At 43.2% G+C, this 18,734-nt stretch overlaps 1 protein-coding gene and 1 pseudogene across 4 annotated transcripts in view; one reads left to right on the forward strand and one right to left on the reverse strand.

Moving 5' to 3' along the window:
* The first annotated feature begins 2,618 nt into the window (after nt 1–2,618).
* On the forward strand, nt 2,619–9,023 carry LOC115120941 (uncharacterized; annotated as a pseudogene).
* An 8,138-nt stretch (nt 9,024–17,161) lies between these two features.
* Nucleotides 17,162–18,734, reverse strand: part of LOC115120940 (cell adhesion molecule 4-like) — a 222,131-nt gene continuing 220,558 nt past the window's right edge. For 3 of the 4 annotated variants that reach the window (XM_065008027.1, XM_065008021.1, XM_065008028.1), the window contains one exon: nt 17,162–17,797. In XM_065008027.1, the coding sequence (XP_064864099.1) occupies nt 17,688–17,797 (110 nt within the window). In that variant the 3' untranslated portion in view covers nt 17,162–17,687. Of the gene's footprint in view, nt 17,798–18,646; nt 18,721–18,734 lie in introns of all 4 variants that reach the window. The other variant, XM_065008024.1, reaches the window with a different exon arrangement.

An 18,734-nucleotide genomic window follows, 5' to 3' on the forward strand; every position in this document is an offset into this window, starting at 1 on the left:
GAGACAACTGTATCAACTGATTATGCAGCTGTATAAAACGATTATTCCAGTCAGTCATAATTATTATGAAAACGGACAACTTGTCGTCTGGATGTCCTGAAAAGGTCAAAGTCATTATTCTGAGGAGACAGGTGGCATATTACAGAGCTAAATCTGCTATTTCAACATCCAGACACTTTGCTTTATTTGAGACCATTGTTTGAAAATGTTCTGAAATTACCTGTCAATCACACTCGAGCAAGTTCACACCAATGTCTCCTGCTCTGTCTGTCTGCTGCAGTGTGTGATGTTAGCGGTCTGTTTCACAGAGCCTACCCTCTCTACACTGTGTTTGCATGGTGCTCACATCCTCTGTCACGTCCTGACCTTAGTTCCTTTTTTATGTCTCTATTTTGGTTTGGTCAGGGCGTGAGTTGGGGTGGGCATTCTATGTTTTCATTCTATGTTTTGTTCTGTGTGTTGTATTTCTATGTGTTTGGCCTGGTATGGTTCCCAATCAGAGGCAGCTGTCAATCGTTGTCTCTGATTGAGAACCATACTTAGGTAGCCTGTTCCCACCTGTGTTTGTGGGTAGTTGCTTTCTGTTTTATGCTTTTCACCTTACAGGACTGGTTTGTGTCGTTCACGCTCCGTGTTGTTTTTTGTCATTCAGTGTTCATTTTATTTAATTAAATTTACTATGAACACTTACCACGCTGCGTGTTGGTCCGATGATTCCTATTCCTCATCATCAGACGAAGAGGAGAGCCGTTACAGAACTACCCACCACCAAAGGACCAAGCAGCGTGGAAGAATGGACTCCTGGACATGGGAGGAAATCTTGGACGGCAAGGGACCATGGGCACAGCCGGGAGAGTATCGTCATCCTGAAGAGGAGCTGGAGGCAGCCAAAGCGGAGCGGCGACGCTACGAGGAGTTGGCTTGAGGAAAAGTGCACGAGAGGCAGCCCCAGAACTTTTGGGGGGGAGATTGGCGGAGTCAGGTAGGATACCTGAGCCAACTCCCCGTGCTTACCGGGTCTAGCATCGTACTGGTCAGGCACCGCATTATGCGGTGGAGCGCATGGTGTCTCCAGTGCAAGTTCACAGCCCGGTACGTTACATCGCAGCTCCTCATATCGGCCAGGCTAGAGTGGACATCGAGGCAGGAGGGATAAAGCCGGCTCAGCGCATCTGGTCTCCAGTGCGTCTCCTCGGCCCGGGTTATATGGCACCAGCCCTACACACGGTGTCCCCGGTTCGCCAGCACAGCCCAGTGCGGCCTGTTCCAACTCTCCGCACTTGCCGGGCTACAGAGGGTATCCAGCCAGGACGGGTTGTGCAGGCTCGTTGCTCGAGACCTACAGTGCGCCTCCACGGCCCAGTGCATCCGGTGCCTCGGCCTAGGAAGAGGACGCCTGTAGGTCTCCCCAGCCTGGTGAGTCCTGTGCCTGCTCCCAGAACCAAGTCTCCCTCCAGGCCGGCGCCGCCAGAGCCTCCCGTCTGTCCGGCGCCCGCTGTAAGGGTCCCCAGTTTGGGGTCGGCGGCGAGGGTCGCCACTCCAGAGGCGCCACCTAAGTGGGCCGAGACTAAGGTGGAGTGGGGTCTACGTCCCGCACCAGAGCCGCCACCGCGGTGAAAGGCCCACCCAGACCCTCCCCTATAGGTTCAGGTTTTGCGGCCGGAGTCCGCACCTTTGGGGGGGTACTGTCACCTCCTGGCATTAGTTCCTTTTTTGTCTCTATTTTGGTTTGGTCAGGTCGTGAGTTGGGGTGGGCATTCTTTGTTTTCGTTCTGTGTTGTATTTCTATGTGTTTGGCCTGGTATGGTTCCCAATCAGAGGCAGCTGTCAATCGTTGTCTCTGATTGAGAACCATACTTAGGTAGCCTGTTCCCACCTGTGTTTGTGGGTAGTTGCTTTCTGTTTTGTGTTTTTCACCTTACAGGACTGTTTCGTGTCGTTCACTCTCTTTGTTTTTTGTCATTCAGTGTTCAGTTTATTTAATTAAATTTACTATGAACACTTACCACGCTGCGTGTTGGTCCGATGATTCCTGATCATCAGACAGAGGAGAGCCGTTACATCCTCAGTGTGAGTGCTCTGTCAGGTCCAGTCTACGCTGACCTGTTCACTCTCCAAGTACCCGTACACAGGTCTCCAATACCTAGAAAAAATATCCAACAATCTCTCCCCCTCAACTTCCTGCCTCTGCGTCTCCCTTTTCATTTATTTTTTCCTTTACTCTGTCCTCCCACTACTCGCTTTTCTCAATCAATCTTTCTATTTTAGACACCCCACTCACTCTCTCCATTCTTGCCCCCTTTCTTCTCAAACTATTGCTGTTGTCTTTTTTTTTTATGTCCCAGGCAAATTGACTGAGAATGCTTCCTCATGTGCCCAATAATGTTTCTACCATATTTTGTGCAGCTACCATGTTGTGCTGCTGCCTTGTTGAGTTGCTACTATGCTGTGTTGTCATGTGTTGCTGCCATGCTCAATCACATTTATTTATAAAGCACTTTTTACATCAGCCGATGTCACAAAGTTATATACAGAAACCCAGCCTAAAACCCCAGACAGGAAAGCAATGCAGATGTAGAAGCATAGTGGCTAGGAAACACTCCCTTCAAAGGCAGGAACCTAGGAAGAACCCTAGAGAGGAACCAGGCTCTGAGGGGTGGCCAGTCCTCTACCGGCTGTGCCGGGTGGAGAATATAACAGTACATGGCCAAGATGTTCATAGATGACCAGCAGAGTCAGATAATAATAATCACAGTGGTTGTAGAGGGTGCAACAGGTCAGTTGGCTTTTCATAGCTGAGCATTCAGAGTTCGAGACAGCTGGTGCGATAGTGAGAGTTAGTCGAAAACAGCCGGTCCGGGACAAGGTAGCACGCCCGGTGAACAGGCCAGGGTGTCATAGCCGTAGGCAGAACAGTTGAATCTGGAGCAGCAGCACGACCAGTTGGATTGGGGACAGCTAGGAGTCATCAGGCCAGATAGTCCTGAGGCATGGTCCTAGGGCTCAGGTCCTCTGGGAGGGGAGAGAGAGAGAATTAGAGGGAGCATACTTAACTTCACACAGGACACTGGATAAGACAGGATAATTACCCCAGATATAACAGACTGACCCTATCCCCCGACACATAAACTACTGCAGCATAAATACTGGAGGCTGAGACAGGAGGGGTCGGGAGACACTGTGGCCCTGTCCGACAATATCCCCGGACAGTGCCAACCAGGCAGGATATAACCCCACCCACTTTGTCTTAGGTCTCTCTTAAATGTAGTGTTGTGGTGTTTCTCTTGTTGTGATGTTTGTTTTGTCCTATATATTTGTATTATTTTTAATTTTTAATCCACAGCCCCCGTCCCCGCAGGAGGCCTTTTTGCCTTTTGGTAGGCCGTCATTGTGAATAAGAATTTGTTCTTTAACTGACTTGCCTAGTTAAATAAAGGTAAAAACATAATAATAATAATTTACAACCTCCCCTGGAAGCCAGTTTCATGGGAGAGCAGGGGATGAAAGAGCCAATTGTTCAATGGTAATAATTAGCTAGGGAGCCATGATAGGACATCCACTGTTGGGACAAGTGCAGAAGGAACTTTGAATGATCTCTTAGAGATACTCTAGGTTTGACACCTCAACCAGTTTCACTCTTGTCTTCCTCTCTCGTTTTCCTCTGCTACCTCCCCCACCTGTTTGTCTCTGTCCCCCTCTTAGGTTCAGCCATGGAGCACATGTGGCTGAACTCGGTGAGTCAGTGTGTGGTATCTGTGTCAGTGATCGTGGTGAGTGTGAGGATGTCTATGGGTGGTGGTGGGATGGAGGAGGATGGAGGAGGCCAGGGTGGAGGTGGTCCTACCCGGAGCGGGAGTGTTTCTGCCTGCCTGAAGTTGTGTCTGGGCTGGGTGGGGGCAGTGGGGGGTGCGGTGTGGGTTCCTGTCTCTGTGCTGCTGAACCTGAGGAGTCCCCAGTGCCTGTACACCTGCATCACCCTGGTGTGCTGTTCTCTGCTGGTCAGGCAGTTCACTGTCTGCATGCTGCTGCTCATGACCCTCAACTCCCACCTGAAGCACCGCATGGGGAGCAGGTGAGTCAGAGAGAGGGGGTTAAAAAGTACCAAAGCTAAATCAAGTGCACCTGAAAGAATTTGCCAAATGTTCTCAGGACTGCACTCTAGACCATTGGTATTCAACCGGAGTTCCGACAAAAATATAAAAAGAAAACCAAAATGTGAAACAAATATATACAGTGCCTTACGAAAGTATTCGGCCCCCTTGAACTTTGCTACCTTTTGCCACATTTCAGGCTTCAAACATAAAGATATAAAACTGTATTTTTTTGTGAAGAATCAACAACAAGTGGGACACAATCATGAAGTGGAACGACATTTATTGGATATTTCAAACTTTTTTAACAAATCAAAAACTGAAAAATTTGGGCGTGCAAAATTATTCAGCCCCCTTAAGGTAATACTTTGTAGCGCCACCTTTTGCTGCGATTACAGCTGTAAGTCGCTTGGGGTATGTCTCTATCAGTTTTGCACATCGAGAGACTGAAATTATTTCCCATTCCTCCTTGCAAAACAGCTCGAGCTCAGTGAGGTTGGATGGAGAGCATTTGTGAACAGCAGTTTTCAGTTCTTTCCACAGATTCTCGATTGGATTCAGGTCTGGACTTTGACTTGTCCATTCTAACACCTGGATATGTTTATTTTTGAACCATTCCATTGTAGATTTTGCTTTATGTTTTGGATCATTGTCTTGTTGGAAGACAAATCTCCATCCCAGTCTCAGGTCTTTTGCAGACTCCATCAGGTTTTCTTCCAGAATGGTCCTGTATTTGGCTCCATCCATCTTCCCATCAATTTTAACCATCTTCCCTGTCCCTGCTGACGAAAAGCAGGCCCAAACCATGATGCTGCCACCACCATGTTTGACAGTGGGGATGGTGTGTTCAGGGTGATGAGCTGTGTTGCTTTTACGCCAAACATAACGTTTTGCATTGTTGCCAAAAAGTTCAATTTTGGTTTCATCTGACCAGAGCACCTTCTTCCACATGTTTGGTGTGTCTCCCAGGTGGCTTGTGGCAAACTTTAAACAACACTTTTTATGGATATCTTTAAGAAATGTCTTTCTTCTTGCCACTCTTCCATAAAGGCCAGATTTGTGCAATATACGACTGATTGTTGTCCTATGGACAGAGTCTCCCACCTCAGCTGTAGATCTCTGCAGTTCATCCAGAGTGATCATGGGCCTCTTGGCTGCATCTCTGATCAGTCTTCTCCTTGTATGAGCTGAAAGTTTAGAGGGACGGCCAGGTCTTGGTAGATTTGCAGTGGTCTGATACTCCTTCCATTTCAATATTATCGCTTGCACAGTGCTCCTTGGGATGTTTAAAGCTTGGGAAATCTTTTTGTATCCAAATCCGGCTTTAAACTTCTTCACAACAGTATCTCGGACCTGCCTGGTGTGTTCCTTGTTCTTCATGATGCTCTCTGCGCTTTTAACGGATCTCTGAGACTATCACAGTGCAGGTGCATTTATACGGAGACTTGATTACACACAGGTGGATTGTATTTATCATCATTAGTCATTTAGGTCAACATTGGATCATTCAGAGATCCTCACTGAACTTCTGGAGAGAGTTTGCTGCACTGAAAGTAAAGGAGCTGAATAATTTTGCATAATTTTGCCCAATTTTTCAGTTTTTGATTTGTTAAAAAAGTTTAAAATATCCAATAAATGTCGTTCCACTTCATGATTGTGTCCCACTTGTTGTTGATTCTTCACAAAAATATACAGTTTTATATCTTTTATGTTTGAAGCCTGAAATGTGGCAAAAGGTCGCAAAGTTCAAGGGGGCCGAATACTTTCGCAAGGCACTGTATTTGTATGAATAACGCTAGAAACAACAGAATAAACAATTGTATTATTACATACAGTAGAAAACATGAGTAAATCTTATTTCTAATGATGATGACTTTATTTCTCAACTCCTTATATTGAGCTCATTACACTAATTGGAGCTCATTACACTCATCGGAGCTCATTACACTCATTGGAGCTCATTACACTCATTGGAGCTCATTACACTCATTGGGAGGGATGGGCAAAAATGACTAACTACACAATACAATTACAAAATACCACAAAGATCAATGTATCAAAGTAAACTGCCAAATACATTTTAAATCTATTTAAAGACATATTTCAAATACATGTAACAGAAATACTGCCCATCTCTGCTGACTGGAGTATCTGACATAGGGTTTGAAAAGTACGGGTCACAGAAAGTACAACTGGTTGCTGGTATGCTTTCTTGACTTGGATATACATTTTTGACAACAAGTTTGACCTTTTTTTAACCAGCTAAACAGCTACTTTTAGCAAAAATGTGTTTGGAGTAACCTTTGTCTAGCTAATAGGCTATGTTAGTGTTTATACTTCCAATTATAAAGTGGGGAGATAAAAAATAATGAAAAACTGACAACCAAATCTATTCATGTTAAAATGTTGGTTAAGGTTACTTCTCCTTGCCATTATCATTCACCTGATGATAAGACAAGACGTGAAAAATGCATTTTTGGCTAACATAAGATGGGGGTCTCTAAGTCACCAGTTTTCCTCTGCGGGGGTCCCTGGGTAAACAAGGTTGAAGACCCCTGCTCTAGAACATCAGTGTATGCTGGCTTAATTTGACCCACTGAGTTCTCTCTCTGTTTCAGGTACAATTCACTGGTGACACGTCGGCGGTCCCTGTTTCTGGTCATGCTGTGCTGGGGGCCTCTGTTCTCTCCGCATTTGCCCAGTTCATCGGCTGGAACGTCCTGGACACCTGGGGAGGGGAAGAGGGATGGCTGGATGGGCTGGGGCTGGACGGGCATCCCCCCAGGCAACTGGACCTCCCCTCCTCCCCGTCCGATGCCTCCCAAGTACAACCAGGACCGCTCTGTGATCGGGAAGTACCTCCCTTACGGCGGCTTCCTGTCCAAGTTCTACGTGGAGGATCTCCATAACTTCACATATGCAGAGATCCATGGGAGCCACTGGGGGGTGTGTGCCCCCGACACTGTCCTCAGCCCCCAGTTCCTGGTCTGTGTCTATGGGGTGACTGTCTTCCTGCTCCCCCTAATGGCCTGCTGGCCATTTACCTAGATCTGGTCTGTGTGATGCCCGGACAGGACCCGGATGGTCCGGGCTCTGTCCCCCCAAAACGCAGCTCTCCCCGTGCCCACTCTCTGGGCCTCTCCCTCTGCCTTCTTGTCCTCCTGTGTCTGCCCCTTCACATCACCCACTCCCTCCTGCTTTTCTCCCCAGGCACACTGCCCCCGACCTGGGCTTTCCCGCTGGTCTCGCTCCTGTCGCAGCTCTACGGTCTGGTGCCACCCCTCCTCTTCACCATTCCCATACAACGGGTGGGGGCCGAACAGGTACCCCCTGCCTCTGCCCCACCTGGCCCCCACAGGGGGTAAGACGGTGGGCAGAGCTCTGTGTTCAGCTGTGCAGGGGGCATCCTGCTCACTCAAAGGGAGGCTGTGCCCAGATGTGTGTGTGTAACATGGAACGGGAAGGTGTGTGTGTTAACCCGTTGTTACAACACCAGCATTCTCATCTCATATGTTCTAATTCAATCTCTTAGGCTCTGTTTACACACATGTCTAATATGGTAATACATCGAAATTGCTGAACATCCAATTTCCCTGGAGGTTTGTCCACAAACATAAGTTCCAATCATTGTGTGTAAACAGCGCCATGTATCATTGTGTGATTCACAAGGAGCTTCTTTGTGTATGTTTCCCCATATATATTCATCAACCTGTCAGTAGCACACACTAGACGTTAATTAGTTTTTCACACACTGTGCTGTTTAATTATTGAGTCCCATATCAAATAAGGTCACTAACCAGGCTTACATCCAACCTTTTTATGCTGTGGAAAGTACATTTCAGATAAAAAAGGTCAAGACAGGCCTGATGGAAACATCTAATTTGTCATTAGACGTTCCAAATGTCAGCCAAACAAAATACGCTAGACAAGCTGGGATCTTTTTGTGTCGGTAAAATTAATTATGTGAGAAATAGCAGAGGAAATGCCTTTGCGCGCAAATATTTATATAATAACCATCATACTGAAGTAAACTTGGAGTCACAAGATGACATGGTGTGTGGTCCTTCCACTACGACTCAGGAAACCATGTAGTTTATTAGGCTACAGATTTAATTAATTATGATGAAATTCACAGGGTGGTAAAAATGCAATAAATATTGAGGTTCTCATTCTGCCATTTGACAAATTAAAATAATCTTGCTTTTTTATCCATAATAATCTCATCAACCACACTGTATCTGCGAGCTGTTGTCTAGGGCGCAAGTGCCAAGACCAGAGTGAGCATATTTGCTATATAAAGCAAACATTTTTGTGACTAAACCCTCAGTAGAGTTGAAAATGCGATTAAAACCAATTTAAATTCAATGTTTTATTCAGTACTTGGGAATTGAACTGCAAAAGTGTTGTAGGTGTACTACATCATCATGCACAGTCTTTTATCAGCATCAAGTTCATTTGTGGGAAACACATTGCGCATATTGTTTTAATGCGGATTTTAGAATATTCACACGAAAATCTGTTGCCAATGGGATGGAAACCTAGCTTCCGAGAGAGAAAATATCACGCAACAAACTTTTCATCTCACACTGATCCAGAACTAAGCCTGGGACTAGATCAGGATATGTCTGCATTGTAACATGCCTTCTGCTACTGCTGCTGCGGATGCTATAGATCTGGCTTTGATCATGTTTAATTAAGCACACAGTAATAACAGCATGGTTGGTCCGGCGACGCCCTCATAATTATAGCAGAGAAATGCTCTTCACGGCTGTTTTGTTTTACTGAGTAAATCTAACACTCTCCTTAAATAAAAGGCCTTGCTCTAACTAATTGGATTGTTCATCTTCAGGCCACGTTGGTGTGAAAAATGATGCACTTATGCACATGCACTCTCTCTCTATCTTTCTCTCTCTCTCTCAATTCAATGTTCAATTTGGGGGTTTATTGGCATGGGGGGGGTTTATTTGGGGGGGTTTATTGGCATATGTATACATATGGAGGTGTACCTGTGGATGTATTTCAAGGCCTACCTTCAAACTCAGTGCCCCTTTGCTTGACATCATGGGAAAATCAAACATTTTTTGCCAAGACCTCAGAAAAAATTGTAGACCTCCACAAGTCTGGTTCATCCTTGGGAGCAATTTCCAAACGCCTGAAGGTACCAAGTTCATCTGTACAAACAATAGTACACAAGTATAAACATCATGGGACCACGCAGCCGTCATACCGCTCAGGAAGGAGAAGCATTCTGTCTCCTAGAGAGGAACGTACTTTGGTGCGAAAAGTTAAAATCAATCCCAGAACAACAGCAAAGGACCGTGTGAAGATGCTGAAGGAAACAGGTACAAAAGTATCTATATACACAGTAAAACGAGTTCTATATCGACATAACCTGAAAGGCCGCTCAGCAAGGAGGAAGCCACTGCTCCAAAACCACCATAAAAAGTCAGACTACAGTTTGCAACTGCACATGGGGACAAAGATTGTACTTTTTTGAGAAATGTCCTCTGGTCTGATGAAACAAAAATATAACTGTTTGGCCATAATGTCCATCGTTATGTTTGGAGGAAAAAGGGGGAGGCTTGCAAGCCAAAGAACACCATCCTAACCGTGAAGCACGGGGGTGGCAGCATCATGTTGTGGGGATGCTTTGCTGCAGGAGGGACTGGTGCACTTCACAAAATAGATGGCACCATGAGGCAGGAAAATTATGTCGATATATTGAAGCAACATCTCAAGACATCAGTCAGGAAGTTAAAGCTTGGTCGTAAATGGGTCTTCCAAATGTACAATGACCCCAAGCATACTTCCAAAGTTGTGGCAAGATGGCTTAAGGAAAACAAAGTCAAGGTATTGGAGTGGCCATCACAAAGCCCTTGATTTCAATCGTTTAGAAAATTTGTGGGCAGAACTGAAAAAGCATGTGCAAGCAAGGAGGCCTACAAACCTGACTCAGTTACACCAGCTCTGTCAGAAGGAATGGGACAAAATTCACCCAACATATTGTGGGAAGCTTGTGGAAGGCTACTCAAAACATTTGACCCAAGTTAAATCATTTGAAGGCAACGCTACCAAATACTAATTGACTGTATGTAAACTTCCCACTGGGAATGTGATGAAAGAAATGAAAGCTGAAATAAATAATTCTCTCTAACATTATTCTGACATTTCACATTCTTAAAATAAAGTGGTGATCCTAACTGACCTAAGACAGGGAATTTATACTAGGATTAAATGTCAGGAATTGTGAAAAACTGAGTTTAAATGTATTTGGCTAAGGTGTATGTAAATGTCCGACTTCAACTGTGTATATACAGTATATATTTATTTATATATATATATATACTGTATATATATCTCTCTCTGGTTTTAAGTGGGTTTATCTCTCTCCCTTTCTCTCTTGTCCCTCCCTCTATTCTCTCTCTCTTTATGTTCATCTCTCTCTCTTTATGTTCATCTCTCTCTCTTCATGTTCATCTCTCTCTCTTTATGTTCATATATCTCTTTATGTTTATCTCTCTCTCTTTATGTTCATCTCTCTTATGTTCATCTCTCTCTTTATGTTCATCTCTCTCTTTATGTTCATCTCTTTCTCTGTTCATCTTCATCTCTTTTTATGTTCATCTTGTTCTCTCTCTCTCCATGTTCATCCCTTTCTATGTTCATCTCGCTCTCTTTATGTTCATCTCTCTCTCTTCATGTTCATATCTCTCTCTTTATGTTCATCTCTCTTATGTTCATCTCTGTCTCTCTTTATGTTCACCTCTCTCTCTATGTTCATCTCTCTCTATGTTCATTTCTCTCTTTATGTTCATCTCTCTCTCTTTAAGTTCATCTCTCTCTCTTTATGTTCATCTCTCTCTTTATGTTCATCTCTCTCTTTATATTCACCTCTCTCTCTCTATGTTCATTTTTCTCTCTTTATGTTCATCTCTCTCTCTTCATGTTCATCTCTCTCTCTCCATGTTCATCTATCTTCATGTTCATCTCTCTCTCTCTTCATGTTCATCCCTTTCTATGTTCATCTCGCTCTCTTTATGTTCTCAGTCACCAGATCTCAACCCAATGGAACATGTACGTGAGATTCTAGAGTGACTCCTGAGACACCACCACCAACAAAACACCAAATTATGGAATTTTTCATGGAAGAATGGTGTCGCGTTTCTTGATACTACTTGTACATATTCCAAATCATCTAGTCACTTGTGCACATCATTAAATCAATTTCTTATTCCTTTGAACAAATTGCAATTGATAATGTACAAATGTCAACTTTTTTCCACATTATCAATTGCTCATGTCATGTTGATCAAAATATAGTAGATGGTTCTCTGTTGAATAGTCTTACCCCTCAAAACATCTAGGCATTAGTTCCTTGCTTAAGCCATTACATGCAAAATGGTTGAACTATTTGTCATAAACTGTCAAGCATAGTTTTACACATTTCTATTAGACCTTTTGTACAAAAACGTGAATTGATGAATCGTGCAGGTGAAATTGACCAACAAGTTCAACCAACAATCAACCAGTTGTCTAAATTGCTCAAAGGTGCATCTCATGAAGAATCAATTGGCAAGCATATATAGACAGACCACAACACAGAGTTGCAATTTTCCAATAATGGATGGACCAGGAAACGAACAGGGTCAACAGCCAAGAGGAGGAAGAAGAGGAGCAAGGATGCATGGTGTAAGGCAAAACAGAGGAAGAGGCAGAAGAGGACATAGGTGCATATCTGATGACATAAGGGCCACTATTGTAGACCATGTTGTCAATCATGGCCTTACAATGGCTGAGGCGGGTCGAAGGGTGCAGCCAAATATTGGGAGATCAACCGTGTCCTCAATAGTTCAAACGTTTCGAAGAGAGAACAGGTATGTCCACCAATGTACAATGCACTGTTACTGTATATAAGCAGTATACTGTATACTTCCTACAATGCTTCATATTACAGTAGTCCACTTGTATTTCACAGCATACAGAAATTTACTCTATACAGATACATACTGCACCTTACATGCACCCACCTGTATGTTTTACAGTAAAATGTGTGTTCGCATAGTTTTTGTCGATGTGAAAGTGTGCGATGCATCACTGCATTTTTCCCCACATAGGACTGCAAGATTACCTCAAACCGGTGGCAGAGGACGCCTTTTCACACCTCAACAGGAGGAGGCTATTTGCACCGTCGTCTGAGCAAACAATGCCATGAGGCTCAGGGAAATACAAAGGACCATTATAGAAGACAACGATGTCTTTGAAAACATCCATACGGTTAGCATCTCAACCATCGACAGGGTGCTGCATAGAAACCAGATGAGTATGAAACAGCTGTCCTGTGTACCATTCTAAAGGAATGAGGACAGAGTTAAGGAGCTACGGTACCCGTATGTACAGGTAAAACATATATCTATGTAACTACTTTACAGCAACATTTTATAGTGATACATAGTACAGTAAGCATAAACTGCACACATTCCCATTGCTGTGGAAGGAACATGCAATATATGTACATTTTATGTCACTCTTCCTTACCAAAACAAATTCAACTGTGTGTTCTGGGATATAGCATATAATGGAGTTGGACTCAAGTGAACCCTCTCACAACTTTGTATACGTGGATGAGGCTGGCTTCAACCTGACCAAATGCAGAAGCCGGGGTCGGAATATCATCGGTCACAGAGCTACTGTGGATTTGCCAGGCCAACGGGGAGGAAATATCACCATGTATGCTGCAATTTCGGAGCATGGTGTCCTAACCCATATCCCCCTTATAGGGCCATACAACACCCAGCATCTACTACATTTTTAGAGACTCTCTACAGGGCTCTCATCCCTGATGATGAGAAGGGTCTGTTTAGAGGGGATTTGCCAAAGTATGTGGTCACTTGTGATAATGTGAGTTTCCATCGATCAAACATCATAAGGCAATGGTTTGTGACCCACCCGAGGATGCTCATAGAATTCCTCCCACCTTATTCACCATTCCTTAACCCAATTGAGGAGTTATTTTCAGCATGGAGGTGGAAGGTGTACGATCGTCAGCCACACACACAGATGACCCTGCTGGCTGCAATGGATGCAGCATGTGAGGACATCACAGTAGATGCCTGCAGAGGATGGATAAGGCATTCCAAAAGATTCTTTCCACGTTGCATTGGAAGGGAAATATCTGGTGTGATGTGGATGAGAATATGTGGGCCGACAGACAGGAACGTCTGGATGTGTAGAGACAGCACAACAGTGCTGCGGGCAAAGTTGTGCCTTAGGGGTGGTCTCCCGTGTTTCTTTCTAATTTCATTTTTTCCCCCTTTGTGCCCCTTGGGTTGTCCAGTCTCTTTCAATCAATAACCCACATACAGTAATATGTAAATAGTACTGTTGAAATTGATATATGCTATAGAAGTGCAGCCCTGTGCATTTTCAATACAGTAACTGTCATCCAAACTGTAGCCTAAGTTTACATCAGGTAATACTGTCAAAGTACACAGTTACATTGACAACATGCCTAAACATTTTGACGACCTTGTTCGTGAACAATGACTCAATGACTTATCATTCTGATGACACTGACATGATCATTGGCATGAATATTTACTTTTGAGAGATGTACTAAGGATTTTTAGTGACTGACTAGCTTTAGAAACATATCTATTGTATATTGCAGTTTGTACAAATTGTTCTGAGAAATGCACTTATTATTTTGCACATGTTAGGGATGATGTGAAAAATGCACCAAAGCGACTGAGAAAAACTGTAAGACACTTTATGTTGGTGTTTCCCTAATTTTGACAGGTACCTGTACATCATCATACATCAATCCGCCATCTCTATTTTTCTCTTTCTCTCGGCCTACCGGTTTCTCCTCAAATCCCACCTTCAGATCTTCACAAAAACAACATCTCTCTCTGCCTGGAATACATTATTGATGGAGAGCCGTTCTGGCTTGGGTGTCCATTCAAACGTTCCGTCTACCTGAGAGCACAGTCCTTCCTGATTAGGCTGTGCTTCTCTAACCGCTGCCCACCGACCGACACGCTCAACCACTTCAATCAATGGCTGGGCCCACAACGGCACAGCACGGCCCGATGCACCACAAAGGTCATTACCAGAGAATAGAGGTCACTCCGGTCACCTTACTACCATTAACCGAGGCTAACTGGGGCCAGTGCTACTGCTGGCACTTCCTATTTCACAGTGCTGGTGTTTACCTGGTATTGGGTAGGAAATTATGTGTTAAGAATGTGTACTTTAAAAGTACTTACATGAGATATTTCAACATTAGGAAAACACCTTGTCTAATGGTGAAACAAATAAGCAATTAATTGGTATTGCTGTGTAATTACCTTCTTATCATGTCTTACTTGATCATTTATGTCTGTACGTAACGATTGGATAATATAACACTCAACCTACAATGGTGGTTGTAATGAACTAATGGTATAGAATGCTTATGACGGTAGGCTATCATAGGAAAGAGATGTGCCTGTCATAACAGTCCATGACACATAAAACAGAAGAACTACTGATATAAACGCGTTACAGTACATGAATCAGCTAAATGTTCATGTTTTACGCGTCACCTCAGGGAGGGTTATGTGACAGGGTATCATCTTCTCTGATGATTGATTTAGACGGACTGAGACGTCCTCGTGGTAGTGTTTAATCCTTCTAGAACACTATCCGTTATAGAACAAGCCATTCTAGTATTAGAGCACTGCTGGATGAAGTCAGGCTCTGATGACTACTTCTAGAGATGTGTCACCCACCATTTGCTAAATCAGGTTTCAGTGTCATTATTCCAGCTAACCTGGGGATGTGTTCTGGACATGGTGTCTCCATTGTCCTACTGCCTACAGCGTTGGTTCACGTCAGCTGGTATAGGCTAGTATAGCTCATGTCCTGGTGAGTCCATTACTTTGATTGCCGTTTGACAATCTGTCTTTATGACAGCCTGCTGCGGAGCCTCATCGTCGATAGAAGACAAACACATCGATCCATCACGCAGCGACCTCCAGCAGCTTTTGAATCCAGCCGCACACGCAGATGGACAAGTTGAGTGCTTCTTGACAGAATCGGGTATTGATTGCATGGAAATAGTGGGAGTGTCATATTTTTCTGTGCATCTGACTTGACTGTCCTTTTGCCTCCCTCTGTTCCTCCTCTTTCTCTCTCTCTCTCCCTCTCTCTCTCTCTCCCTCTCCTCCCATCTCTTCCCATGATTCATTAGCAGTCATGGATCCTTACGTATGTTTTTTATTCTCTTTCAACCCCTCGTCTGTTCTAGCTCTTTCTAGCCTTTCTCTCCTTCCTTCCTTCCTTCCTTCCTTCCTTCCTTCCTTCCTTCCTGGGTTTTCATCTTCCTACCTTTAGCTCTCTATTCTCTATTGATGTTGTCATCTGCTGTGTCTCTTCTCCTCTCACCGTGTTTCAGAACATTTCTAATTAAAGAGGAACAGATTCGTCTCCTGTGTTATTTCTGAAGTATTTTTTTATTTTGTCGTGCTTTGTATCTTTTCCCCTATAAAGAAATAGTTAGCTATATCAACATGACTATAAAATAAACAGTAGTGAAAGACGAGAAGAAGGGACAAATAGACACAGGAGACAAAGATAGAAAGAACTCGAGAGACAGAGTCAGAGAGAAGTGGAAAGACAGCAGTTTCTATAGAAGAACCAAAAACAACAAACATGGGAGGTGTACAGTTATAACATTTACAATAATCATAACAGTAATAATAATAACAATCATAACAGTAATCATAATAACAATCATAACAGTAATCATAATAACAATCATAACAGTAATAATAATAACAATCATAACAGTAATCATAATAACAATCATAACAGTAATAATAATAACAATCATAACAGTAATAATAATAACAATCATAACAGTAATAATAAGTAATCAATAATAACAGTAATAATAATAACAATCATAATAGTAATCATAATAACAATCATAACAGTAATCATAATAACAATCATAACAGTAATCATAATAACAATCATAACAGTAATCATAATAACAATCATAACAGTAATCATAATAACAATCATAACAGTAATCATAATAACAATCATAACAGTAATAATAATAACAATCATAACAGTAATAATAATAACAATCATAACAGTAATAATAATAACAATCATAACAGTAATCATAATAACAATCATAACAGTAATCATAATAACAATCATAACAGTAATCATAATAACAATCATAACAGTAATCATAATAATAATCATAATAGTAATCATAATAACAATCATAACAGTAATCATAATAACAATCATAATAGTCCAAATAATAACAAGAATTAATCCAAAAAAAGCAATAATACCGCAGGTATTTCATAAAGACAAATGAAACATTTTTTTCATCTTTTCTTTTTTGTTTTGATCACTGGACACTAGTTTGTTTTTGTACCTCGAGGCTAATAATGTGTTAGTATAGTAGCTTCATAATGCTTTCAATAGTAAACTGTTATTTTTCTCAATTTCTTAAAAGATTCATTTAAGTTATCTTACTGTTTACATTTTTATACAAATAAAGAATTCAGAGATGTGTGTGTGTGTGTGTGTGTGTGTGTGTGTGTGTGTGTGTGTGTGTGTGTGTGTGTGCGCTTGGCATTCAGAAAAATATCCATCATGTATTTTTCCTTATTCATTACTTTCCTTTCACTCATTTGTTTCTCTTTAAGACATTTTAACATTTTTATCCCTTTAAGGGCATTTTAAAATAATTATGCTTTTCCTTAATGTGTCTCGTCGACTTATGTTCCCTTTCTTCTAACTCACGAAAGGAGACTGGCACTAATCCTTTCTTTATTGGCCAACAATAGAGGAGAGATAAAGACAGAGAGGGAGGGAGGGAGGGAGGGAGGGAGGGAGGGAGGGAGGGAGGGAGGGAGGGAGAGACAATTCAAAGAAGAGAAACAAAAGTTCTGTTCTGCGAGGAAAGCAGTCATTCATAACAGGAAGGTTTCTAAATTACCCAGAAAACATTGGCAGACTCCCCAGAACGGACGGCAAATACAATACCTGGAACGTCTGCAGAATTGACTGAACAGTTCAGATATACTTTATGAGACTTTCAGGGTAACACTCTGCAATGTTGTCAAATAATTATAGATGAGTTGCTCTCTGTTGGCTGATGTGCTTTGGCAATTTCAAGTAATCAAATTTAACATTCAAACTCAATAGCTTCTGGAAACCATACCGACCCCACCACATTTTTTCTCTCTCTTTCCTCTCTCTTTCTCCCTCCCTCTCCAATTACCACAGGGAAGGAAAGTGCTGAGGCTTTCTTTCTTGTTATCTCTTCTCTCTATCAAAATAATGACCCTATTATCACTTTCCCCTATCTCTGCCATCCTCCCTCGCTCCTTCCTCCAGTACACCTACAGTATGGCACAGTTGTAATGTAAGGGCTGGACGGATCTCTCTTTCGGCCTCTGTTGTGGTCTGTGTTGTGGTTTATGTTGTGGTCTGTAATGTGGTCTGTGTGCAGTAGTATTACAGTCGATTCAGAAGGCCACCCGTCATGGCGTGTTGGGGGAGGGCTGTGGGTTTTGGGGATGGAGGCTACAGTAGGTACTCCTTCTTGCCCTGACTGGCATCATTCCCATTGAGGAAAGCCTCCTGGACCTCCCCGTGCTCGTCCAACCCACTGGCCTCATGGGTAAGATATGAACCTGGGATAGGGAGAATGAATAGAGAGAGAAAAAAGGAGAGAGGGAGAGAGAGGCAGAGAGAGATGCAAAGACAGAGGGGAGAGGAGGAAGAGAGAGTCAGAGAGAGAGAGAGCGAGGAGGCAGAGAGAGAGAGTAGGTTGTGCAGCAGAGAGAGAGAGGCAGAGAGAGAGAGCGAGGAGGCAGAGAGAGAGAGAGAAGGTTGTGCAGCAGAGAGAGAGAGGCAGAGAGAGGCAGAGAGAGATGCAAAGACAGGGGAGAGGAGGAAGAGAGAGTCACAGAGAGAGAGAGAGAGTGAGGAGGCAGAGAGAGAGAGAGAGCGAGTGAGCGATAGAGAGAGGAGGCATAAAGAGAGAGAAGGTTGTGCAGCAGAGAGAGAGAGAGAGAGGAGGACGAGAGAGAGAGAGTGAGCGATAGAGAGAGGAGGCAGAGAGAGAGAAGGTTGTGCAGCAGAGAGAGAGAGAGAGAGAGAGAGAGAGAGAGAGAGAGGAGGGGAGGCAGAGAGAGAGAGGAGGCAGAGAGAGAGAAGGTTGTGAGGCAGAGAGAGAGAAGGTTGTGCAGCAGAGAGAGAGAGAGAGAGAGAGAAGGTTGTGCAGCAGAGAGAGAGAGAGAGAGAGAGGTTGTACAGCAGAGAGAGAGAGAGGAGGCAGAGAGAGAGAGAGAGAGAGAGAGAGAGAGAGAGAGAGAGAGAGAGAGAGAAGGTTGTGCAGCAGAGAGAGAGAAGGTTGTACAGCAGAGAGAGGGAGACAGATGAAGGGGTGTGGAGGTTAGTTGTGACAGAGTAATATAATCTTTGTGACATTCTGTGAACCCATCAAAGCAATCTTTACCATTGTTTACCATAAGTCCTACCTGTGATTCATTATTAGTTCAGTTAGAATTAGGTCAGTACCAATTAAGTATAGGCTCCTGGGTACGATATGAGCCTGACAGAGGGAGA

Source organism: Oncorhynchus nerka, linkage group LG3 (genome assembly GCF_034236695.1).
Source record: "Oncorhynchus nerka isolate Pitt River linkage group LG3, Oner_Uvic_2.0, whole genome shotgun sequence".
NCBI classification, from domain to species: domain Eukaryota; kingdom Metazoa; phylum Chordata; class Actinopteri; order Salmoniformes; family Salmonidae; genus Oncorhynchus; species Oncorhynchus nerka.